The following is a 27,771-nucleotide window of genomic DNA, read 5'->3' on the forward strand; positions in this document are numbered from 1 at the left end:
CATTAGTAATAAGTGGAAACTGTTACTGAGGTAACTGAGCTGAACCTTCTCTAATGAGTTATTGGGTGCCTAACTGTCAGTATGAATGTTTGGCGAAGGAAAGATGTTACATTTTCTTTTTAGATCTGAGCACAAAGAGATCTATCTTTTCCACTAAAAACATCCAGCTCCCATAACTAGCTGTGTTCATAATTTATAATATGACCCATCAAATTTTTTGCAAATACAATTAGTATGCGGAAATATTACACACAAACACACAAAGGGACACATCTGTGCGTGTGTGTGAGTGTGTGTGTGTGTGTGGTGGTGGTGGTGATTGGACTAGTTTTCGTCACACTAGAAGCAAAGGTCTGGGGATAGTGATGTCGGCCAGTCCAACATGTTGAGTGAAATATCTCAGCAGCTATTAAATAGATTGCCCAGAGGATGGCTCCTAATTTGGTAATCTCTTGAGTTTTTTATCTAGCACCACCAACAGGTCAAAGTTTTCCATTGCTTACCACTTCATTTCATGACAAGGTACTGAACCTGTGTCCATGTGTAAGGTGATTATACTGCAGGGGCTGTGTGAAATACTTTTTGATATTCTTTCACCACTGGAATATAGTACAACGGACTGAATTCAAGCTACCGCAGATGTTCTCCGTCAGTGCAGAATCTACAAACATTTTACAGACACCTTTTAAGCCTGCACAGGGTGTTTGATCTTCAAAAGATAGATTTCGGGTGGAGTATCACTTTAAAGCTGAAATCTTTGACTTTGTGCACTTTCAAACAGCTAAGATGATGGAGTGTCTAGTTACATTTGCTTGACCTCTTAGGACTCGTTTCTCACCATCTGTAGTAAAAGCTCTACTTTAAAAAGATCTGTGCTCTTGTCCCCTTTGGTACATGCACAAAGAGATTAACATATGACATGAAACACGACAAAATAAAGCACTTCCAGACAAAATCTCAAGTCAGGTATATTTGTCTGCACTGGAAGATTCTGCCAGTTCATCCATACTGCAGCTCAGTGGCCTTCATCACCCCGCCGGACTCTCAGCCTGCAGCAGATGGACTGTGAGGGGTTAAACCTCCTGAACCTTCCACCCTTCCCACTGTGTTGGCTTCCACCCTGATACCAAATATACACACCAATACACAATGCAGCTCCCTCTCAGTTTGCCCCCAGTGCTTCCAAGTCATAGGTTGGGGAGCAAAGTGACACCATGCCACAAAGTGCCATCTTGCGCCTTCTCTGCCACACTGAGCCCCTGGCAGCTCCAGGCGGGCTTCTGTGCCTGCGGCCTTATCTCCGGCCCCATTGGTGCCACGCAGAGGGGGCTGGCAGGAGCTGGTACTGGCTTGGCTTTGGCACTGGCTACTGTTTGTTCTATATAAACTCTCTCTCCCTCTCTTGAGGCAATGCTCCAAAAGTGTGTTTGTGGGTTTGTGTGGGTGTGTAGGCAGACGCACACGAAGACACAAGTAAAACACACACTTTCAGTTTTTCCTCTACCACCACGGATTAGGGATTCTTATCTGTGAGAGCAACTGCTGTGGGCCAAGTTGTGTCCCTGTGCATGTGTCTGTTTGCAGACAGCTGCAGAAACCTCCCGAAGGACCACAGCATTGGGACAGAAAGCAACGGAAAGCTGGATGTACAGAAAAACAGATGGACTGATCAGCTGCAAGGTCTTGCAGACTGAAAGACACTGGTATTAAAGACAAGAGGCTCAGAATTCACACCAAACCCTTTTGACTGCAAACTTGTTTGAGATCCTGTCGATGTTGGCCTACAAGGGAACTCTCTTGTTACCTTCAGCAGCTGTCAGAAATATGTCAAGGGCAAACATGATAATAATAATAATAATAATAATAATAATAATAATAATAATAATAATAATAATAATAATAATGTGTCCTTGGTTTTGGGTAAGTGCTCCCCTAATGTCAAGGATTAAGAAAAGCAAAGACAACTTCTTCGGAACTCAAAAGGAGAGCTCAAAACTAGCACATTATTTACACATTAGGGATTATTCATGGCGAGTGAGAAATTTCCAGCATTTCTTGCTGCTCTATTCCTTTGCTCTTTTTCATAATTAGCTCTGTGAAAAGTGATTCACAACACCTCCACCTATTCTTGGTTTCCATATACGGCTTATATCACAAATATCCTGCAGCTTCTGATGCTGATACCTAAACAGAGCGAGAGCAAGGTGAAAGGTAATTCTTCATGCTGCTTGAGGAACGTGACGTTTTAAGGAAATGTGACGGACACACTCTCACAGATCCCAGCTGTTTATAGAGAATGATTCATGGGCTGTTTTTCTGTGGAGGCAGTCAGGGGAAATTCAGTCTGATTATTAAATTAAGGGCTGGAGCCTTTCAGGAAAATATGATGCCCGACTGTAAGGTGTTTGACAGGAGTCTAGAGTTTCACAGATTTTTACTGGGAATGGAGTTTGTTTTACCATGTTCAGATGGTTTGTGTTAGTGCAATGAGAAATTCCTGAGATGGGTTCTGTTTTAAAGGGTGGATGATATTAGGAGAGGCAGGAGTGAAGGGATTAGAGGAAATGTCTTCACTGGTGTTTCTGCAAAAGCTGCTAGCAATGTGCTGTCAAGACTCATTTTTGTCTAAATTAGTAGATAAGCAAGGATAACAGAGGCAAAAGTTCATTTTGGGTTTCGTATTTCAGTTCTGTGACATGGCTGTCAAGTACATATACTTTCAGTCCAAAATATAAGTAATTCAACAGCACCTCATCACATTCAAAACCCCTACTTGGATGCAGCAACAAACCAACCCTCAACTATATATGTATTCATATAAACTGCCTACATTTATTTAAATTACCTGCTGCTGTCAAAACACAGTTTACTTTATAGTGATCTTCTAACACTGAAGGTAATGGCCTAATCTAACAGCAAAGATTTAATTGGCCATATCTGCATTTCATTAAAGCGCCACCGATCACAAGCAGCCCTGCTGTGGAGAGAAAAAAAATCAAGAGGTGTCTGCTGGAAACCCATCTGACAGGAGCTTGTTGTATTTTAAGGAACTAACATCTGCTAGTGAGAAGCTGCCAACCAACAGTGGCCTTTCCTCCCCTCCCTGCAAGAAAGTTTTTTTAGCTGTCCTGTCCAGTGACAATCTTTTTGTAGGAGCTAGCTGTCATCCATCTACATTAAGAGGCCTGGTCGCAGAGACCTGGTCACAACACGACAGCAGGGGCCAGGCGGCAGAAGATAGGATGCAATGTCAAAGGTTGGAGAGGAGGATGGGGGGGGGGGTATCGGGGTACAAGCTGCCAGGAGATCTGATACCAAGGTCAGGGGTGGCGTCTTAAGTTAACTCAGCCGAGTGATGGTGATGATAAGAGACCAGAGGGGCCTCTACACCACTCTGCTTTTGTAGTGCAGCTAACGTTATTACTTGTGAAATCTAGCTGTGATTTAATTTGTTTCTTATTACTGGAACTACATAATACATAACGTGATGTTTGACATGGTATGTGGACAAGCACTGGGCTATCACAGCTATCTTTCCTTGCCTATACACAGTTTGTATTGTACTACACACTGCGTTTCTTTTATTTTTGAAATGAAGCCTCTAAAACAGTCGTGTGTATTTCAGTCTACCTCCATATACTTTTTTTGCCGTTATTATAGGTGTAAATTGACTTATCGTTATGAAAATGGGAATTCTTGATATTTTTGTCTTTAGTATCATTGTAGCATCACATGTAATCTGTCCTTCACACTAAATTCCCACGTGGCTGCCCTGCATTAGTACAGAACAGCATTCAATTTCTGTCTTTTGGTTCAATACACGCACACACACACACACACACACACACACACACACACACACACACACCTGAGCACTCAAGCCTAAGCCTAAATAGCAAAAAAATCAAAGACACTTACTTGCCACCTCCAGCGATGCATTGCGACTGACTGCCTCGCCCAGGTAGTTGCGCGCCACACACACATAGACGCCTTCATCGGGTTTGCTACGCCTCCCGTGTACAATTCGCAGGAAGAAGAGGGAGCCGCTGGGTAACAGCATCCGGTGGGATCGAGGGTCCTCTCGATCAGTCTCGACACGCTCGCCATCTTTGTACCATTCCACCATTGGAGTCGGCCGTCCCTCGGCCTTACAGTTGAGGGTAGCCGGCTCACCCTTGGACACGATCAGATCAGACGGGTGTTCTACGATCCGGGGAGGCGCATCCTCTAACCTGGGTCGGGATCCTGGAGAAAAGACAACATAGGGAAGACATGGGGTTAAGATTAAGTTCATCAAACCGCAGCAGGACTGAAATTTGGGGAATAATTATAGCAAACTTATCTCTAAACCAGTGCCATTTGATGTTTAAAAGCTTACACAACAGACAACAGATTGAAAAGAAAGCCACAGACTTAACAGTCTGTGTTATTGAGAGTTGTTAAGGGTATTTAATGAGCACGTGACACCATGATCCATTTAGATCGTTCACAGACTCCGGATGTAAAGAGTGTGGTTGCACTAGTGTAGGAAGAGTAAGGACGTTTTTACATTCTGGCCACTGCACACAAGAGGCAAGTGGGCAGCACAACTTATAAAACACACAATTTTATCAGCGACAACATGCTGTGTGAAATGAGCGTGTAAAGTAATTGCTCAACGGTTACACTAAAAGTATAAATCAAGAGGACGTGTGAAATTACATGCTCTAAATTCTGCATCTATCAAACCGTAACCATATTCTCCGGCGGTGGAGAGGGAAGCATGAGAGAAGTAAATGTGGAAGAACTGTGCTAATCAGAAGCTCATGGGAAAGTAGGTTGACTGAACTACTGAAATATTCAGATTTGAAAACACTTTCAAACCGGTGCTTTCTATTTAATAGAAACATTTGTATAGCTCTGCGTGGTGTTCTGTAAATTACTTGTCAATATAAATGAATTGTGTTTCTGGTCAGTGTCTATGCAGTCTGCAGACTCTCCAGCTTTCTTTTGAAAGTCTGATTGAAAGAAAGAAATGAAGACAGAAGCGGACGGAGGGAGGTGGAGATGGAGGCGAGGTAATTCCCACAGGTTTTTTTGCAAGCTTTGAAATTGCTTTTTTCCCCTCTATATTTCCTCTTCCTTCTCCAATTTGAATGACAGCATGTTGGTGGTAAAATTATGTTTGAAAAGCAATAACACAAAGCACCATGAGGCACAAGTGAAACCTCTCCCTGGAGAGCATTTGAAAGAAGAGGTAGGTCTTGCTAGTGTTTTTCAGAATAACCAAGTTTGGTTCCAGTGACGACTGTTGCAGCACTCATGACTTTGCGACCGTGTATTTCTGATGTGTCTTGCCTTCCCACTCAACCAGTGAGCTATGCTGTTTTTAAACTAAAATCATTTTTTACTGTTTCAGTATTGCATTATTTAGTGATGCCATTTAGCAGTGCATACGCAACTTTGTGTTTTCAGAACATTCACAGCAGGAGGTTGGTGGGAGTGGTTGTGCACACAACAGGAAGACAGGATGAATGGCTTTGTTCAGCATTTAGGAGTTTTGTAGCTCCTGCAATACACAGACGTCGGTGTCACTAGAGTTTCACTGGCAGAATGCGTTTATATTATAGCAGATCATAAAAAGAAAAATCTTTCTAATAAATGAAGAAAGTTGTTTGTGGTCCTTTTGTTGTTCAGATCTACAGTTAACACAGATTTGTAACTAAATGGTAAATCAGAACACATCAAATATATAATTTAGGAGCGATACACTTGAGTTTAATCTGTCTTCACTCCGGTATGAAACTCTAGTGATGTTGTGATGTATCAGATCAGTCCGATCAGCTGCAGCGTCCAATCAATAACTGATATCCAATGAGGGGGCGTGTCAGCCAGTAAAGGACTTCGCTGAATGCTGCTCTCGTGTATCCTCGCACATGGCTCCTCAGAGATCCCTCCTCGCTCCTCGATCTTCGGAGCAGAAATAAGAGCTTTTGGATGGCCTGCAAAATGGCGGACCAGAGTGACTTCCGGTTCAAGTGAATATCGAGGAGTGAGGAAATATCAAATAAGGGACTTGGGATGTACCCACTGACTTTTAGTTTTGATGTAGGGTTTTAGTTTGTGAGAGCCAGAACTGATCAGGTAGACTAAGAGGCAGGAGCCTGTCGCAGTTTGAGTAAATCTCAAACCTCCAGAAGGTGATCAAGTTAGCAACTTGTTTCTTCCTCTCCTACGGAAAGATAGCTGACAATGTGCCTACAGCACAGGTATAAACCATTGGAAAGTGTATAATCAGGTCCAGCATAAGAGTGTAGGCCATAATGGTTCTTCCCACAGGTGCATGAATGAGAAGGAGTTCAAAGGTTCAGACTTTCCTGATAACACCTGATAAGAAAAGCAGTCGAAATTCCTGCCCTCAAAGTGACAAATCCTCTATAAGGTTTTGGGGGATTAAGAACTCCACTAAAGTGCTTTTCACTGATGGGAATATAGAGTACGTCTGATGGCCCTGCTCTCAATGCAATTACATTCACAAAGATGGAGAAATAGCAAGCTCTGAATAGGAGGAAATGGTATTGAGGCTTTGAAGTTGCCTCAATTTGGAATTACATAGCAGCTGGGCTTATGTCTGACATCTACTTTCAAACACTGAAAGCACACCACAATGTGATTAGATATACCTTTTAAGGTTATATTTCACTGCCAATAATGGAAAAAACACATTACTGCAATTTCCTTTCTATGTCTCTTTTTTTTTCTTAAACTGGAAATGTACAATATTTTGTATTGAGTTTATAGGTTGCATAAGACATTAATTGAGACATTAATTGTTTCAAAAACAGTATATAATGTAATTCAAATCTTCAAAACTTTATGAAATCGGGTTCAAATTAAGGTGTGTACAATGTACAGTGTGTTCACTCTGGATTCACCAACTACTCTTTCTAGTAACCATACCAAATTTTACCATTTGCTGACTATCACAGTTGTAGAGTACGGACCCTATACCACCACCATGTGCTTTTGAAATACAAATGGGTTTTGCATAACAAAGACTTTGAGCCAAATTAATATTCAAAAATAAATACACATTCAACTAGGGTTGCAACTAATGATTATTTTCATAATCGATTAATCTGAATTTTATTTTTACAATTAACTTATTATCATTAATTAATGTCAAAACATACTGAAGATATTTAGTGTACAATGATATTTAACAAAGAAAAGCTGCAAATCATCTCATTTGAGAGGCTGGCTATATACAGTGTAGTTCCATATATTAGCTGTTCAGTTATTTTCAGATTATATTTATTTATATTATTTAAAACATTTGATGTGATAAATCTCTAAAAATGAATAAATAAAAAGCAATATTTACAAGGTTGCTCCCCTGTGGCAGAAAAACAGAAAACAGTCATTATTTTTGCTAAGTGCCTCTCCTCCCTCAAGGTAATAGCTCTAAGGTAGCATATGTATCATGGCTGAACTGAGTCTGTCTGGTCGGGGGAGGTTTGGAGGAGGGGTTTGTCTGTGGTGAGAGCTCAGCGGGACAGTCTTTAAGAGCTGACTCATAAATTTTACAGTCCAAGTTGGTTGGAACAAGCCATGTGGAAATGTAAAGCGAAAGCTTTTAAAGCAGAAGAGACCAGCGTGTGTGACTGAGCTAAATATCATCAAGAGAACGTCCAAGTGGCAACCACTGAACACCAGCTCTTAAAGATGATATACCTATTATCCAAGGAAGGATTGACTTCATGAAATGATCACTCAGTTACTGTCCTCTACAAATAGAAATGATCTGCCCCCTTATTCTGGGATGTCACAGAGATGTACAGCTCATTTTGGGGGACTGGAGGAAAAAAAAAAAACTGACTGCATCCAAGATGATTTTCTGAGGATGATGAATCTACACTGATATCACTACAATAGTGGTGATCTTTGTACAAGCTTCTTTTGTGCAACTGCAGGCTGTACATTAGTATGACTGAACAATGGTACAGATCTGCATGTTGATAGAGACTGACTGCGCTGCCACACAACTCAAGGATATTTGAATTTCCAAGCTGAGGAGTATTCCCCAGCTACAGTGAGTGTAGACGTATGTAACTGATAAGGGCGAGGCTGGAAAAGATGAACTCAAATCAGGTTAAATAGACAGCTGGAGTCTGGAGAGTATGACTGGTTGTCTTGAGAAGTGTGTCTAATAGGAAAGTCTGGACCCTCTAAGGACCTATTAGCTCCTGCCCATGGTGTACTACAGCAGGATGGCAGCAGTTCTCAAAGCTACATGTGAGCTAATGAAACCACAGGGATGCTGTAGGAGTTCAGTCTGTGAGAGCCAGTGTGTGTTTGATAAGAATGGTGCGTGATGAATTACTGTCTAAATTGCAATGCCAAAAAAGAGCTGTAGTACACTTGAAGGATATATGTGTGATTTCCTTGTAGATCCGATATCTGTGAGTCATCAGTGGTTGTGAAAATGTTTTTATATCTTGCCTTTTAGAGGCACAAACTGTCATTTCTGACAAATCCAATTGACGGACGGGTGGCAGATTAAACGTAAAAGTGTTTTACATGCTCAGTGAATCATTTGATGAATATGAAATTGATATGAATCGTATGCTATAGCATTTACAGGTATTGACACCGATGGCAGAAACTCCAAGTCACTGTGGAAGATAAAACAAACTGTGTTTGACACGTGGAGTTGATGCTCCGACCAGGTGTGAAACTGTACTGTGAAAATGTGTGAATTACTGCAAAAGCACAGCTTTATTAATAACTTGGATGATTATGGGATGAACCTTCTGCGATGTTGCTTTTTTACACTACAGATGGTATAACTTTACAGAACTTCTTTTCTTTAAACAGTCACTATGAAAATCACTTTCAGGTCTCTTCCAGTCTTTCAGGTCAAATGAAAGACTGGAAGTTGATGCAAATATATGCTATGTTCGGTTTATGGTAACTAAAGATTTACTAAGGATCTCATAGTAACCCTGAACTAATTACATACTTATTATAGAAACATGTCTTTACCCTTTTTACCCCCTAGTGGTGTCCCTTGCTGTATAACATCAGATTACTCATGTTGACCCATTCACACTGATGGCAAACAATGAGCCCTCGCTTCAGTTTGAATGTTGTACAGTATCTCTTAATACAAAATACTATACACTTGAATTGCTCTTGTAGTGTTATTTTATGGTTGGCTAAAACAGAGCACTGTTTATTTTAATTATTTCTACTCAGCATGAGCTTCCCCAGCCTACCTGGTGATTTTACCTGAACTGGCTGTTTATTTTATTGCTTTTGTGTATTTTATTTCTTTATATTTCGTCATTCATTGTGGTATTTTATTCCTCTTGTTGTGAAGCACTTTGTACTTTGTTTTGATAAGTGCTCTATAAATAAAGTTTTATAATTATTATTATTATTATTACCTGATGTGTCCAAACTGACAGACTCAATATCAAAAAGGCTCACATGGTGCACTGTATCAGTATATAGATTATATTTAAACATGCATATGCAAAGTGCATGACTGTCAAACAACTTCAAAGTCGTTTTAACTGGAGAAAATGGGAGGAGGAGAGAATAAAGCCTGAGAGTGTGACAGAGAAATAGTGTGTAAGACAAAAATGCATTAAAATGAATGAGAAAAATTGGAAGAAAACAGCCACAGGGAGCACAAACTCCTGCTGCAATGTCCTTCCTGTAATGGAGGGTGGCAAAGTGCTGAGGCAGAAATTTTTCTCATCTAGTACAAGAACAAGCGGCTCAGTGTGTCCTGCTGATATAAAACAAGAGGGACAACAGAGGACCATTGCCAAAGATCTACAGTTGATTCCCAGCCCCCCCGTCTGCCAACTCCCCAGCTTTATTTCACCACAAACACAAGTGGGCTTTCATCCCTAAGCAGATTTACTTCCCCTGAAAAGGCAAAAACATCAGCAACACCCAGTAACTCACACACATCGCTCCAGTATTGAATCCCTGCTAGAATGAAGGGGGGGGGGGCAATATATTTGCATGTGGGGGTCAGACTGTTGACATCAGTTAGGACATAAAGGAAAGTGAAATCAATACTTGTAACTGTGAAGATCAACTTTAAAACAAATGATAGTCCTAAAATTGAGAACTTTTAAAAATAAATGTTGACTTTTTCTATTTTTATACCAAATTGGAAGTGCATTAAAAGTTACTTTGACTGACAATGAGATGGTAGTACAGCCTCTTCTGACATGAACATAGTTCCGCTCCAATTATCCAGAAATAATCCCCTGCTGAGAAGTCACAGGTCAGATGAGTGACTGTCAACGTGTTTCGAGCATGCGATTCGAGAGGCGCTCACTATGCTGCTGTTGACAAAAGGCCTTAACAGCTAATCATTCAAAAAGGAAAAGAGAGGCTAAAACAAAAGAAAGCTACTTAATAAAAAGCTGTAAGGTAGGCAGAGAATGTTATCTACATCTTCTGATTTGGAATATGGAGAGCTGTGAAAAGTTAATTTCAACATCACTTTACTTGACAAGCTATTCACTTTAGGTGACAGGCTGTATGTAAATATGCACTTACCCCTGCATCTTTCCCAGACTGCATTTCTCTGACTCATACAATAAATCCACTAAGGGTGCTCATTCTATCTGATATTTGTACAAGGCTCAGTCCTGAGGTCAACAAAAATCCTCTCACTTATATACCAACTGTCTCACTGCTGAAGGTCCAGCATACCACCCACCCCCGAGCCAACCCTACCAGCTCATAGAAGGTGTGTGTGTGTGTGTGTGTGTCATCACACATAGGATCAAAGATCCAAAGATATTCTGTTCACTATGGCCCTGCAGGGAAAAGGACATAAAACATGTATGGCACCTCAGCCCCATCAAGTCATCCACCCAGACAGTGTGAGAAATGCCTTTCATATCGACATTAAGGACTTGAAAATGAATCAGAATACTGCAATGTATCAAAGGCCTGCACTCCTTATCACTCTGTGGTGAGTTGTGGTGAAGCTAACTGAGCTGAGCTAACCCTCACACTGCACTCAAGATAACCACCGTCCTCACCCACTTCTACTTTAAAAAAGACATAGCTGTTAATGGCTAAAAACCCATTTTAAAGCTGAATTCCCAGTACAACAGCAGTAACAGTACCTGACACACAATGAGCTTTATCACCTTTACAGAAGGAACAGAGGAGGGAGGAGGAGGGCGTACGGTGACGAGCAAAGACAATTCAACAACTTTCCTATTCCCGTCCCTCCCTCATCTGCAATTCTTTTTAGCGGGCTGGCTTCCCTCTAACAGAATTTGTAGTTTTACAGCTTTGTTGCCTCCTCCCCCTTCTCTCGGTTTTCACCAAAGCCACAGGAATTGATTTTCAAATGTGCATTCAAAGTTAAATTGGCAGCAGTTAGGGGGGCAGGCCGGGGGGCTCTCTCTGCAGCCTCCTACTGTTTGACCCTGTGAGGACAACAGAATGAGGCACTTGCATGAGAATACAAAGTGCCAGCAATAAAGAGACAACCTCTTTAATTGAGCTGTGTTGATGCTAAGCATTTAAATGGGCAGGGTCAACTTTGCAAAAGGAAATTGGGTGTTTTTATCATGTCTCTCTCGGGGCCGTGAACAGATTCATGAGTAGGGGCTGAAGCTTTCTTCTTTTGGAAGAGGGGATTGTGGAAATTGGGAGCTAAATGGTCCGAGCTCCCACCCCAGCTCCAAAAAAGGCTCTTTCCACTAACAACTCTGTTTCATGCTCCCTCTGAGTTTGGCCTCTTGCGCTGGCAAAGCAGCTGAAATGACTTTTGGCTAGATGTTTGGGTAAGTTGACGAGGCAGAAGCAGTTTGCTGTGGATAGAGAGCAAACAGTGGTGTCTCTTCCTGGTCCAACAGCAACAGACAGCCTAACAGACCAGTTTTACACAAAACGTTGGTAAACATGGCTGAGGGGCATGGGAGTTGATTAAGCTTTGATTTAGATCCAAGTACAGAAACAACTCTGAGGGGGCAGCAAAACGTCCCTTTCAACTGTTTACTTTGACTTTGAAATGTACTTTCCTCAAGTTTCTGCAGCACATTCTGGAATGAATAATCAAGTGCTGGCTTCTGCAAAACATCAAATATCAACGTCGATAATGCGGAGGGCGGTTCGGCTAAACTATTAAACATTCAGAGAATTCTGAATGCAACTTACAGAGGCATTTTCAAATAGCAGTCCTGAGGACTTAAATACAACCAGTCCAACATCCTTCAAGTTATCACAAATCCTGCCAAGAGCTGTCAGTATGAGTTCCAGTAGCCCGCCAGTAACAAGCATCGATTTTCTCCACTGATTCCACCGAGGGGTTTTTTGGATAGGGCTTCGAAAGGACAAGAGAGCAGCAACTGTATGTGGCGACTAGACTCTCACTCTTCACTCCATTTTGCTGTAAGTGTTCTATGTGATGAGACCAAGAAGAGACAAGAGGAAATAGAGGAGAAAATACTGGAGCGAGGAAAGTAAGAGTAGATACTGGCTGCAGTGATGCTTGACAAGAGAGCAAAGCGAAGAAAAACGTTAAGACAGAAAACCATTTAATCATAGTTTGTCTCAAATAAGGCTGTATGGTGAAGATTGCATTATTTCTAATTATCAGTCCATTAGGCAGGAGTGGAAGTAATGACATGCATTTAGGACAGAGTAGTCCCTCATTCGTCCAGGAGTGTTCTATCGTAGAAAAGGTTTCAGTCGTAGTCATCTGGACACTGTTTTCAGAATCAAGACGTTTCGGCTCCCATCCGGAAGACATTCTCAATTGTGAAAAAATGGGACGGGAACTGGAAATTTAAGCTACTCTGAGTTACATAAGCCCCGCCCTCAGGAGGGAATCTGCCTGAGTATCTGTTAATAGCTAGTTTCACCTGAAACTGACCTAATAGTTTCAAGATGGCCCAGTGATCACCAACTCAGGGTTTATGTAACTCAGAGTAGCTTAAATTTCCAGTTCCCGTCCAATTTTTTCACAATTGAGAATGACTTCCGGATGGGAGCCGAAACGTCTTGATTCTGAAAACAGTGTCCAGATGACTACGACTGAAACCTTTTCTACGCTATGCATTTAGTTCACTTTTTTGAGTATATTTTTAAATCATCAAAGTAATTTTACTTTTTTTAAATTTTACTCAGTAAAGTACTTTTCATCACAAGTGTTGTACTTCGCTGCATTTCAAAGGTGACATGGAAAGGTCCTGATAAACTGTGTGACGGTGGAACAGAAGAAAGGAGCCAAAGCAGCAGCGAGGTGACACTCTGCACTCCGCTGACACGCTGGAACACATGCATGCTCTGCACGGAGACGTTCGCCGAGTGTCAGGGGGTGTGGGGGGGCTTGTAGTTTGTGAACAGTGCATAAATGCACAACGATGTAATAAAATAAAGGATCATGTCATTATGGGTTAGGGTTATGGTTTTTATTGTACCTCGGCATAGTTAAAAATACAGTTGCATCTACCTTAATTAATCACTGATATAATGCACCACCCGGTGAGCACGTTAAGTAGGCTAGCCTAACTTAAATCAAACACACCCACGATGTTGCGTGACCAACAGGTGCATGCTGGGTCTGGCTAACATGCTAACATGCTCATGGTGGATCCTCCAGCAGTTATTTGTACGTCAGTGAGGTGCTTGAGGCCTTTCTGCTGTTACTGACAACAATCCCTGTCACAGCTGAGACTGCAGAGCGGCTTTCAGCTCAGAGAGTTTGAAAGCTTTACGGAGCGCGGTGGGCCAGAGAGGTTGAGTGGACTGGTCATATAATTCTTTGGGAACGAACGAGCAGAGGAGTTGAACGCAGAGCAGACTGAGGACTCACAGAATGCTGTTCTCAGAGGAAGGCGATGGTATATTTATAATTGATAATCAGTTGTATGCACAGGCTGCAAAGTGCCGTGTATGGAAATGGAAATAGTACATTTTAAATTACCTCCGCTTTACTTTTATCTAAGTACATTTTTACACAAGTAGTTTTATTTGAATCAAATTTCTTCAAAGTAACAGCACTTCAGTATAACATTCCAGAACTCTTTCCATCCGTGCCATTAGGGTTCACCAATGACGGCCCAGCAGTGTATTTGCTCTCTCGCTCATGTTAGGGAGGAAATACTCGAGGGGCTCCAGGACGGGCACAGCGCTGCTCGCGGGTGGCCTATCACAGCTGCGGGGAAATGCCACTGGTTTCCTGTCCCACGGCAGCATATTTCAAGATTAGCTCCTATTAGATCGGTGTCTGCTCACACACACACACACACACACACACACACACACACACACACACACACACACACACAGGCTGACTGCTGTCTGCTCCTGTCTGTCCGACCACATAGATCACACAAGTCACTCTGAGGGAGGAAAGGGTCGAGACAGGGACTTCCTGAACTCCCAAGTCCATAACTCAAAAGAAAAACAATCGAGACGCCATAAAAAATAAACTATGGGGGTTGTTTTTTATTTTTGTATTAACTGACAGCATTGAGAGTTGTCTGAGTTTACAAACGGAGCCTGATTTGAAGTTTTAGCTGATTTTCCATTCTTAAGTCAAACTTGAAATAATCTACACGAGGAGACCTATAATTTGGTTTTAGGGTTCAGCAGTGAGTGATGATGGGGAGTTCTGAGCTACAGCAAACTCTTCAGCTTACTGACATGCTGCTCTGTCCTTCTCTCTTAGTTGAATGAATCAGCACAGCGTGCTTGTACTTAATATAAACTTTCATTGATCATTTTTCATGATGATACACTGCTGGCACTGTAAGGAAACTAGATTATATACCATAACATGAACGAGCTCTAATCATATATGAAACACTCAGAATGTGTAATTGTAGTAGTGAAAGATCTCTTATTTATGAGTGTGATGACATTACCATGAAAGAAACGCGGATAAGTGTGCCCTTCACATATTGTTGAAGAGATTTCAAGGTTCACATTGGTTCTGACGTATAATTAAGACATGAAGCAGAGAAACTGATGAAAAGGTGGAGTTTAAGAAGAAGGAGAGATGGGTTCAAATCCAGCTGCCTTTCACTTCTCTAAACGCTACGAATGCTTTTGATTTTTGCGGTGAGTTGCTGTTAAGAGATAAGTAGAGGAGGCCGTCTAATTGCCTCGTCACCCAAGTCACATTTCTTAATAAGCATTTCCCTTCAGGGTATCATGCATAACTGTCAATCATCAAACAGAGCTGCTACAGGGAACAAACAGCCAAAGGGACACTGCCTGCTATCCCCGAGTCACTTTTTGTGTATCAACACTCCCATCACAAAATAACAGGTAGCAACTGTCACTTTTCAAAAAGAGCTGTCCCTGCCAGTTCTAAAGCCAGCCATTAAATCATCGACAGCGACTGTCAAAATCCCTCCACTACAGCATCACCTCGATACACCGGCGCCGAAAATGATTCATTATCAGTTGGCTCTTTCCCACACCGAGCTTTCAAGTGCCAGACTCTCACAAATACATCCAAGCTGCAGACAAAGTCACGGCGGTGACAGCTGCAGCTACACCCGTGGGCTTTCCTTTCGACTCAGCCGCAGAGTTTTGTTGTGCTTCGAACTGCACTCCGGAAAACTCTGTGGACAATAAAAACTGGATAAACATGGAGATTTGACTGGCTGTCTCGCCAGTCGGACTTGATGAAAACCATCCGCTCCGCTTAGACGACATGTTGGTGTTATGTAAAAACAAGGCAGAAACACTGCTGGCACATCATTAGGGTTATGCCATTTGTGTCAGTTGTTCAGCTCCACTAATTTAATCGCTCTCCAAATTAAACAATTACAAGCAAGGGTGTCTATATTTGTCCCTCTCACTTTTACAGTTTCAGTTTGATTCATTCACTAAAACAGCGTCCGCTTACTGTCCAACTGCCAAAGTCCAGATGGGAGAAGCTCTGAGTCGATCAAACTGTTAAAACGCTCGTCTGAGTCGCCTAAGCTATTCCCCGGCGCCGGGTACCGTGAGGTTGCTGGGGCAGAATGCAGCTTGTGAGGAAGCCTGCAGACACTGCTCAGGGCTGAAAAAAGACCCCCGACTCCTCTGCATTTCCGGGTAAAATAATCATTTAGCTGTTTTTCTCTCCAGCTAATTCTAATTCTAAAAAAGCTGCTAGAGCTCAGTCAGAAATAATGCATTCGAAAGCAGCGCACTTTGTAGAAAAGATAGAAATAAAACATCATTTATTGAGTGTAAAGATTCACTGTTGACACTGGAAATGGTAGTTTGATTTTTTTTGTAAAAACGTTTAATATATAACACAACAATATTATTTATATTTATCAAATAGTATGAGGTCAATCAATCAAGGAAATGTTAGGTCATTATTGGGTTAGTTATGTGGCTCTTTGGGTAAACTAACATTGTGGAAAACATGCTAACCAACTGAATCATAATTTACTATTTTCTAGATTATATAAATGTATAGAAATGAAGAAAATAACATTTATATTTCTTTCCTATACTTGTTTGTTTTTTGTTCAACCTCTTACTTCATTGTGAGTCAACCTCTGACCCCCTCACCCACCCACTTCTGAAACCAAGCCCACTCCCCTGATTCCAGGAGACCAAATGGCTCTTATAAAATAGAAGTGGAAGATAAAACTTGTATCTTCACACTGCACCTGCAGTAGCTGAGCAACCCATTTCTAATGTTTTGTAAGACTGTAATGACTTATAGATTGCATTGCCACTATTCAACAACGCCTGTGTGGAAACCCATCTGGTTAGACATCTGGGACTTTCTGCATGGAGATTTACTATTTAATGACTGTGATGAATTATAAACTTTTACAAAGTTGATGTATTTCAGTCCAACTGAGGTGAAAGGCTTGCCCATTATACTTCATAAAGCTTTAAAATCACAAATCACAAATGCATCCCCATATCAACTGAAGACATGATGTAATAGTGTAAATGGTGTGGGTAGGTCGGATCCCTTGTGTGATATTATCTATATCATGACATACACACGCATTTTTCAAACCACATCTCTCTCTTACACACACACATACATACACAAAAGAAGGCCTCTTAGAAAGCATCGAAGACATTACGGATGCGTCCCATTTTTGTGGGCAGAGGATGCAGGGAAGAGAGACGCCTCTCTGGAGATGAAGCTGGCAGATTGTTGCAGTCGGAGTTTGATGGGGACATTTTAACACAGCATGTGAATTTATGCACGTCAATTTTTTTTTTCCAATCACTTTAATCCTTCGCCAGGCATCGCAAGGAAAATGTCTCCACTTGGAGAACAAAGCGATTGCAATTTTGATACTGTGCATGCAACACAATTACATTTTCCAACAAAACAAATTACTAGTATAAAAATGTAATATCTAGTTGTCAAGGTTGTACTTGCAGACATCTGCGGCTGGAACACACAGCTAACCACAAGTAAAAGTTGCTGAAACTGTCACTGAATTTCACTTGAATTACAAAAACACAGCCAGTTTTTTAACATAATAATCTTAACTCAAGGTCAGTTTACTAGTTTGGTGGAGACTGGGTTTCCTGTCAGGAGGTGGCTCAGCTGTCTGGGAACACCAGACCCAAACATCATACCAGCATCAACGTCACAGCACGGACTGGGAAACGCTCAAAATCAGCTACCAGGTGGCGCTGAAGAAAGATCAAGGAGCACATTCACATCCGACGCAAAGGGCCATCTTTGAATGTGATCACGTGACGACTACTGAACCATCTCCATGACGACTGAACAAACTCCATCTGCTGATGAAGACTATGGGATGCTTTCGGGCATCTTGAGCTAGGATTATTTGATCAAACTGCTATTTCCAAGTTCAAGAATGAATTGTCCCACTCACAGCATGCTTTGTGTCAGGGTGGCCTGTGATTGGATAGCCATATTGCTGCAGCGCAACAGTGAGCTACTCAAGGCAAAGCTGCATGCTAAGCCTTTGTATGGGACTCAGCTGACGCTTTGACTTGCAGTTCGTAGAACATTTCAGCTGCAAATGTCAGGTTACTGACTAACGCAAATTTGGCTTTACTGGGTGTTAATCCCTGATGACTGTAACCACTGCAGTGCAGAGTTACAGTGTATTTTAGTCATCAAATCCAACAAATGAATCCATCAGTTGGAATTCAGCTTCACTCTCATCCCACAGCTGGTCTAAGGATTTGAAACAGCCCCGTTCTAGCGTTTAGCGCCTTCAAAATCCATAGTATAAGTACAATACTATACGAAGTGTTCTAAATAACAAGATCTGCATGAGTCTGCAGTCTGAAATGCACCAAGTATCATTTGAAACACACCAGCTCCGACATTAATGCTTCGTGTCCTTTAACTGTGCATATCTCATTTTAGAATAAAGCTCCTATCCACTACTGCTTCTAAACTTTGGAATCTGTCTCTCTGTTACTGGTCACTGATTGGAGACCATTGTGCTGATTTGATAGCATTCTTGAAACGTGAGTACCTCTGCATACCTACATTATGTCTACTGCTCAGATACTGTACATGCTGAATATAGCCTGCACTGTGGTCAGTCTGACCAACTTTAATGATCTCCTCTGATGGGTTTGATTGCTGTGAGGCATCACACTGAACCATCACATGTCTGAAAGTGCAGTAGTACACACCTATGCCACCTGTATTGTCCAGTTAGTAGCTGTATTATCCCATGCTGTTATGCAGCACAACAACAGCCCCCACAGGGCAACGCTGCCCTGCGCTCTATGACTGAGACTCCATTACAGTCAGATGGCAGCGGCCCGTGGTTCACCTCACTCCACGTCTATTTCAGCACTATGACCAGCAATGGAGAGGTCAGCCCTCCTAAAACTACTGGAACTAATGTTGGGGGCCATCCATCTGTCTACAGCCTGAGGTGGGGAGCTCAGGCGGTATTATGTCGGGCCCCTCGGGCGGTCGCACTTGAGACCTTTAAGGAGAGGGGATAGCTGACTTGTCCTGTCAGCACCCGCTGCTAAATAGAGTTCCTGCTCAGTTTAGCCCCTTTTCTTTGATGCCCGATGGAGAAGGCTCCGGTGCCCCATCGAGTGTATATTTTGGCCCTCTGTGGCAGGAATGTACAGGGTAGATATTAAGCATTAATATTAAGAGAGGGAGTGCAACCCATGGTTTGCAGATGGAGTTGTACGCTGCGAAAACACCCTAAAGTTTTCATTTCGAAGGAGAAAGTGATGTTGTAAGCATGTTTTTTTTCCTTTACTACAGTCGAATGTACAAATAATGCATCGCGTGCATACTGCATCATGAGGCGTCGTCAAACTGTTGTGTAATGAATATTTGGGAGTGTGAAATTCTCTTATAATGTTACTGTGTATACCCATTATATTACATAATGAGGGGCTGTTCAGTGACAAGCATGCAGAAATTCAGCTCAACTCCCAAGTTTTTTTTATTACTTATTACTAAATTTAGCAAGCCATGAGCTGCGTCAAAAAAAAAAAGAAGACAACGGAAATAGGAAACTAAGCTTCAAACAGCAATTTCAGTGCGTGATTAACGCTGCTGAATCTGTGATGACAGGAAGAGGATGTTTATTCCCTTGCCCTGCCTTTTGAGAGTTATTTTTCAGTCAGCGTGAATTAGGATTCACTTGTACCTCAATGATTTTCAGGAGCTTGTATGTATCATACCAACGCTTTGCTGAGCTATTGACAGTTGAATTGATCTGTAAAGAACAGATGGGTGGGCGGGTGGGGGAGGGGGAAGGTACACTCAGTGTGTGAGTGCGTGTTTGTTCTCAAAAAATGACTACAAAGCTTTGTCTGTCTGCTTTTTTTCTCTGCAGAAAAAAAGCAGACATGTTGTCAATATGCCAATAGCAAAAACCTGAGCTACTGTATGTTGCCTTGCTGCGCTGTTATGAGTCATCCACAGTTATACTATTACAAGTCAGTCACATCAACAATGCGGTACTGCCCCGACTATAAGACTGAGACTGCTAGGCGTGACCAACAATGGCATACAAGCCATGTGCTTTGGTTTAATATGTCCAGGTTTGGAGAAATCAGTCTCTAAGATTTTTGTCACCGCCTGAATACAGTGGAGGTGTATGGAATACCTTTCCAGGGACACACAACTGCTTACTCGGGGTAAAAGCTGAAATGACAAGTTGAAAACAGAAACAGTAAATGAATCAGCAACTATTTTGATAATTGACTCATCGTTTAGGCAATAATTCAAGCAAAAATGCCAAACATTTCCCGGGTTCCAGCTTCTCAAACGTACAGATTTATGACAGTACACCGCCGGTCAGCAATTTGATGACCTCACCTTCACCTCTGGGAAATTATAATGAAATAATCATTTTTTTCACTTATTTGTCAATTTTATAGACAAAACAATTAACTGGTTAATTGAGGATAATAACAGTCAAATTAATCTATAGTGAAAATAATCATTAGTTGCAGTCCTATTCCACAGAACTTCCTGTCAACAGTTTTTGTAGCACCTACTTTCTACAAAGAGATAGTCCCCGTTAAACCGGCTGGCAGTGGGACCTGTGGATTATCCAGAGAGACTACTTCAACTACCTCAGGAGGAAGACACCTTGTAAGTAGAGAATGGCCGAGCTAAGATCCCGTGGGACTTCCAGATCCAGACTGGCAAACTGGTGAAGGCTAACCAACCAGACATCGTGCTGATCGACAGCAGAAGAAGGCAGCGGTGACAGATGTAATAATCCCAAGCGACAGCAACATCAAGATCGAAAAATACCAAGGGCTCCAAAGAGGAGCCAGAAAAGATTCTGGAGAGTAAAAGCAACAGTGCCAGTGGTATTCGGAGCACTGGGGGCTGTGACCCCCAAACTGGGAGAGTGGCTCCAGCAGATTCCAGGTACAACATCTGAAGTCCTAGGAACAGCTGAGATACTGCGCAGAACCCTCAAACTCCCAGGCCTCTGATAGATAGATAGATAGATAGATAGATAGATAGATAGATAGATAGATAGATAGATAGATAGATAGATAGATAGATAGATAGATAGATAGATAGATAGATAGATAGATAGATAGATAGATTCCTCATAGTACAAACAAAACCAAAACTATCTTCATGGCTAGATACCACTACGTGTTAGAAAGAACAAAGTAAAAAAGTAGATTTGTATCCCAAGTTTAAAGAGACCACTGTTGCTGGAATGTCACAGATTAAATCCCAGCAACAGCTACAGCTCCTGTCAAACTGTCCTTGACAAATCCATGAAAGCCCTCCCAACCGCCTCCCCTGTAAGTCACTGTGAAGGACAGCATGTCTTAAACGCTTCATGTGAAAATGCACAACTGCGAGTAACCAAAGAAAGGACTTTCAACAATGAGACGTCTTGGTAATTGTGCTATTTCAGCCACATCACACCCCACCACACTCCCTCCCTGCAGGAAATACAGTTGTACGCTCAGACTGTAATTACAGTGTGGGTATCAAGGTTTGACGCGGGCTATTTGATCTGGTTAGTGGTCTGTTTGGGGACATTCATGAGACAACAAGGCGGCTGTTGGAGCCCTGCCTTCCAGTCACTTCAATGAGAGCACGGCAAACACACGGCCCGTTGATGGTCGTTGGGGAGAGCTGCCGAGGCCGCTGTGTTGACTGATGGAGACAGAGATGACTGACAATCAGTGCACACTCCAGTGTCACCTTACTGGCCAAACAGTCTGAAGACCAGACCCCCGAAACGTGACTCTTCCGCCGCGTGAAGGGGCCCTTCAGATATGACGAGGAAAAGGGAGACGGGCAGCCAAGATGATTCTTAAGTTCTTCTTATCACATCGTATAAAGCTCATTTTATCGTGTGTATTTTCCTAACATACCCGTGCTGGTACAGATCTGCAGCTTACTCTCCCTTTAATCTCAGTAGCTTTGGATAACAGTGTCAGAATGTGACACAAATGCGTATTTAAATGTAAATTTCAACAAATAAAAAAAAAGTGTCAGGGCTAAAAACAGTACAGGCTTTTTATTAAAAGTCACTGTGTGTTTTGCTGAAGTGAATAGAAGTAGCTTTAATCTATCCTTTGTAGTCCCAGAGGAGCATCTGGAGTCACTGAAGGAGCACTTTCACAGATGCTGAGTTCATACGCTCCGGGTTCACAGCCAGTGTTTACAGCATTGTAAAAGGGAGCCTCAGCAGTAGGTCTGGGCCCAGAGATACCACGCTGTCACAAACTATAACATGCCACTTGCGTTGAAAAAAATTGCTTTTGTACATCACAGTCGGGGGTGTTTCTGTGTAGAACACAAAGACATAGGTATGTTGACAAAGAGCTTGTAGCCTACTGGTAGCAATTTACCAGTTACACGTCTGTGATTGACGGAGGATCCGTGGATCCAGAATCCAGTCTGAATGAAGCAGGATTTCATCATCATCCCACAGGTGACTCAGTGAGAGTCAGACTCTGGCTGATGGTGTGCCTGTATGCATATCTTTGAATATAGAGTCATTACAAAGGCAATTAAACAACAAGGCCAATATGCTGCTTTGGATTTGTGTAATTAGGGATTTAGAGGAGGCTAAACCCAAGGAAACTAAGCTTTCTACTACAGAATACATCTTTATCCATCCACGCATGTATTATCTGTCTGCTCAATGCAACTATGGAAGCCCAAACCTAAACAATACAACAGAGTGCAATCAGATGGAAATGGAAGAAGAGTTTAACAAATAACATGTAGCATCTGGTGAAGGCTCTTATTCGAAACCCATTACAGTGAATATAAATCATACGTTTGTTAGCAGAGGGAAATCAAAACCCCAAACTGCCATGTTCACTTACTGCACTGCATCGCTGAATGGGAACTGACTGTATTATCATGCTGTTTCTGTCACAACTGCACTGTCTTCACCTAATGGGCCCAATAATAGAGATAAATGCGCAGGCTAGAATCACAACAAAGTCAGATTTCTGTGGGGAGCAGATGCTGGTGTGAATCCACGGTCCCTTGGGCAAGACACACAGTAAAGCTGCACATGGGCTACTCTTATGTCTGCTGGTTTAAGTGGCCCTTTTAAATGACATCATCCAAGAGGATTACTCACACTATATTGCACAAATACTCTCATAAAAGCAAGCTTTCCTAAAAGTGTTTCATGTCAAGGATCCATAAATGGATGTAAGGAAAGGAGGACATGGAATAGGAACTTGGCACTTGAGTAAGATTACTAGTGAAACTATTTTCTTCTCATTTTTCTGTGGGACCTCCTTTAGAGAACTGGGGAGTCTGTGAGACCCCCTTTAGAGAACTGGGGAGTCTGTGAGACCTAGTTTGGGAGCCATTGATATGAAGCATATAAGCTCCATCTGTGCAAACACAACCCAAAACAACCAACCGCATGCCAATTTAAACTTACCATATGCCAAAGTTCTGAGTGCAAATAAAACCAGTAGGGGAACCAAAGTCCGGCGGTACTCCATTATACACTCCGATATTTCATAGGTAGATAATGTTGGTCACAGTCTTCAGAAACAGCCCAGTTTGTGAGACAGGCTGTCCAGCAGCAGTGATGTGTCCAAACAGGCGTGCAAGTGAATTCCCGTCTACAGGACGAAATCTCCGCAAACTGCATCAAACTGCTCAGGCAGCATCTGAGCCGCTGTACAATTCAATTCGAAGTTCCAACATCCCACACAGTAACTTTTCCGCCCGCGGAGAGTCCAGGAAAACACCATCCGCAGGTGATGCGAGGAGAGGCGGCTGTAAGTGGCAGGCAGCGCCCGGTCCGTCAACCCCGTTCTCTCCCGTTTTCACATGAACATCAGAGAGGAGACGCGTTCATGACGCCTTCCTCTGACAGTGAAATAGTCCCGAAGTACACGCAGTCATCGCGCTGAGAGGAAAAGTCCGCTCAGTTAAGCACAGAGCTCCATGTCTTCTCCCCGCTGCTCTCTGCTCTCTGCTCCGCTGCTGGGAGTGGAGTACTACAGCCTGCTCACAGCACGGCGCGGCCCCGGGGCCACCACACCGGAGTCAAGCGGCTGCAGCAGGACAGACGTTTTCCGGTCCCACTTTCAAAATAAAACTAGGATTCACCAACGTGTTGCAACGCTTGAGAATGCTTTTGCATACACCACACTTTTAGAGGGTAGTCCATGGTAAATGAAAACACTGTTGTGTAATTGACTTCTTTTTGTGGCTAAGCACAGAGCTGACAGAAGAATGGACCCAGTTCAATGTGTTCTAAAGTATTTTGTTATTATTGCAAGATAGATGTCATCCTTCCAGGGTGCTGTACACCTCCCATAGGCCCAGCTTCTACTTTGTAAATGATTTTTATAATGTCTTTTATACATTTTCAGACACTCAGTTAATGCGTCCTTTACAAACCCAGTGATGAATCATATTCCTCGATTAATGCAATACGGTGATGTGGTAATTATGTATTGTCTCTCAATGCTCATTGGTTACTGCTTCAACTGAGACAAATGTTCTCGCCTGCTGTGATTGTATGTTGAAGGCCCACTCACCAAACCTCCGGTTTGCTTTTGGTTCATTCTGTTTGGCTTCAGCATCCCAGCGCCACTCTCTTAAAGGGCCAGCACACTCAGTATTAACGCGATGATGTGAGAGCCACTAAAGGACTGTCCTGCTGAAAAGTGGCCGTGCAGCTCAAGGATTATCCTTTAGTTTCTAACATAAACATAAAAATGCTAACAACAGCATCAGGATTATTCAGTATTTCATTTCAACTCAAAATAACATATATGACGAACATAATTACAGGTAGCCAATAGATGCTTGAATAAATTGAATGAATAAAATGAATGAATAAATAAATAATAATAATAATAAACAACAACAAGGGGCCTACATGTATTCACAGACATGTCAAACATGAATGTAAGCTTATGGTTTTCAACCTTAATTTGAATCAAGTAGACTATGTTGCTGTATTAATTTTTATTCATTTCTTTATTTTAATTTGGCCACATGTTTGTTTGTTTATTGGGATCCCAGTTGTTGCCTTGGCAACAACTACTCTTCCTGGAGTCCTCATTCAAATAAAATACATACAATCAACAATGTTTGCACTTACACTTCATACAGTAAAGTTTCAATAACGTTACAACATTAACATTGCATCCATCAATAAAATGACATCAAACCAAACATACACAAAACAGATGTTTGCAGCACTGCTTCATTTGGGTTGAATGATCATCTAGGTCGTACTGGATTTCTCTAAAATGTTCCAAAAGTTGTCCATCTTTAGGCGGTAACATTTTACAGAGACATGCATGATAAGACAAAACTATTATCCTTAAAGGCTATAGCATCATTTTGTGTCTTTGAATCATTTGGAGCGTGACTATTGATATTTTCATACTTTCACAACATAAGGTAATAATCCCATTTTTCAGCTAAGCAAGGTATCTGAAGGTATCTCAAGCCAGTTAGAATCCTACAGATTCTACTTGGAATAAATCTATTTAGAAGTAACCTTTTTTTCATTAAAGTCACGCTATTCATGTGGTGCAAATGTCAACATTTATCTCAAAGCTGTTATCTAACCACAGAGGCATAAATTATGTTGGCAGAAGTATGAATCCAAATGCAAATTTGTCTTACATGTGAAAGACCTTTGATCGTGCCGACTGTGGTGCTATGTATACAAATCAGGCAATGGAAATGACTCAGGCACTGAGAGATACAAACAGACCCCACACACCACTGCAAAATGTCACTATTTATCTGAGCACGGGCTTTGCAAGCACTTGATGGAAAGCGAAAAGCCATATTATATGTGCCAGGAGATATGGCAAACTGCAGCCAATGAGACTTGACATAGCAAGAGCCACAAGTCTGCAATGAAGCAATATGGAATGATTGGGTAGAATGCTGATGAGCTGAATAAATATTAGAGGTCAGACAGACCTAGTAAACACACAGCTCCTGACTGAATGCACTGGATGGTGATGGAGATTTTACACATTCTGTCATACAGGGTTCTGAACATTGGGTGAAAAAGAAATAATTCCACATCACTTAAGTCCCAGAGCCTCTTTTTGGGTTAACAGGAGCACCGAGAACCAAGCAGTGCTTAAACACCCCTGATATTTCTTTCATGTTTTATGCATGTACATGTTTAATTTAATTGCAGAAACTGATTAATTGAGCATCGTTCTGTGATTGAATAAAACATGATGAGGCCCTCCACTAAATGCATTTCCGTTCGCCTGTGACTGATGCTGCTACTTTGGTGCCTTCGTCAAACATTTGGCGTAGCTGTCAGTGGAATCAAGCACTCCATGAATTTAGACTAATTATCCACATTAGGTACTGAATTACAATGACAGCCCATCAGTATGGTTTGGTGCTGTGCTGCACACTTGCAGCTGAGCCATAGCTCATGGAATTATGCCCTCTCCACACACAAAGGCTTGGTTTTATGAGGAGATTTTTGCCATTCATTTCAATGTATTGTAAAGGCCTTTCAGTCAGCTTTTGGGAAATGCCAGCATTCAAACATTTCCTGGCAGCACTACAGTATGAAAAGACAACCTCTACAATCTATAGAGTCAAATTAATTGGAAAGCTTTGGGTGGTCAGTGAGTTTTCGTGTCTTTAGCTCAGGACTCATCTTTTACACATCAATGTTTGAAGTAAAATGCTGGAATTTACAGCTGGAATTTAAATCAAGCTTGGCTATTCCATATCGGCAGAGTCAGAAGCTGAAACAATGACAGGAGCATCTGTGTTTGAACGCTTTGCCGGCTGATAAATCCACTGAACGCTTTAAGAGATGGATTACATTAATACAATTAATGACCACGTATCCACAGAGACAGCTGAAATTTAACATGAAACAAACAAAGATCAAGACATATGCGTCATCTTTTTCAGCAAAGTCTTGTGTTCTTTGCGTAATGTAATGGGCAACTGGGCTTCTGTTCAGGAACAAACTAATGACTTTAAGTGAATTGAGACTATGATGTATGCCTGACCTCTGGGCTGCTTATTTCTTTTGGCTGAGCCTGTGCTGCCACTACAAGCAATTTCATTATTACACTGTTTAGCGTTGATTAAATGTGTTCATAAAAAGAAAGAGCAATATCAAGGGTCCACTTTTTCCTCCGAAATCAAACTTCAATTGCCAAGGAGACCAAATGAGCAGCTCACAATGCCATTTGGACTTATTACACGCACATCTCACTTAGCATGTCAGCTCCAAAAATAATTAAAGAAAACTGAGTGATTGCAAAAGTGTTATTCATTTAAGATGAGACAGTCCTCAGTTTGTATAACTGCATAGTCATTTAGTTGTTTACCACTTGTCATTTTAAGAAAAAATAATGTCTAGAAGTGATCAGCAAAGGATTTCCTAGAAACAGCTTCCAGTAGCTGTGAAAAAAAAATCTTGAAAAAGTTGTTTTTATATTTGCTCGATCCCTTTGCTTTGAGCAGCATGTGTGGGTTAAACCTGTAGCTCCCTGATTCATGAGCTGTCAAGCAGCAATGTTTCCTGCTCACCTCCTCACCTCTAAGGATGCTATAATACATGACCTTAGAGGTATTCATCAAACAAAAAAGGACAAAAATGGTTTAGTTGTTTATATTTGATTTCTTTGTCGCTTTAAAAAAAAAGCCTCTAATTTGTTGTGCAGATGATCAGTGGTGAATCTGTTCTCTCCCAAATGATGTTCTGACCATTCCAGCACAAATACAAGAGGCTCCATGTATTGCTCTTATGTGTTTTCAACACATTTTTGGTTAAAAAAAATCATGTACTGTGCGTCAAGGCAGTGTCACTGTAC

At 41.7% G+C, this 27,771-nt stretch overlaps 1 protein-coding gene across 8 annotated transcripts in view; it reads right to left on the reverse strand.

Annotated features, from left to right (window-relative positions):
* Positions 1-27,771, reverse strand: part of robo3 (roundabout, axon guidance receptor, homolog 3 (Drosophila)) — a 152,089-nt gene that overhangs the window by 62,024 nt on the left and 62,294 nt on the right. For 6 of the 8 annotated variants that reach the window (XM_044222040.1, XM_044222033.1, XM_044222036.1 and 3 more), the window contains exon 2: positions 3,919-4,245. In XM_044222040.1, the coding sequence (XP_044077975.1) occupies positions 3,919-4,245 (327 nt within the window). Of the gene's footprint in view, positions 1-3,918; positions 4,246-23,369; positions 23,953-27,771 lie in introns of those variants that run through there. The other 2 variants (XM_044222038.1, XM_044222037.1) reach the window with 1 other exon arrangement.

This window comes from Siniperca chuatsi, linkage group LG14, assembly GCF_020085105.1.
Source record: "Siniperca chuatsi isolate FFG_IHB_CAS linkage group LG14, ASM2008510v1, whole genome shotgun sequence".
Classification (NCBI taxonomy): domain Eukaryota; kingdom Metazoa; phylum Chordata; class Actinopteri; order Centrarchiformes; family Sinipercidae; genus Siniperca; species Siniperca chuatsi.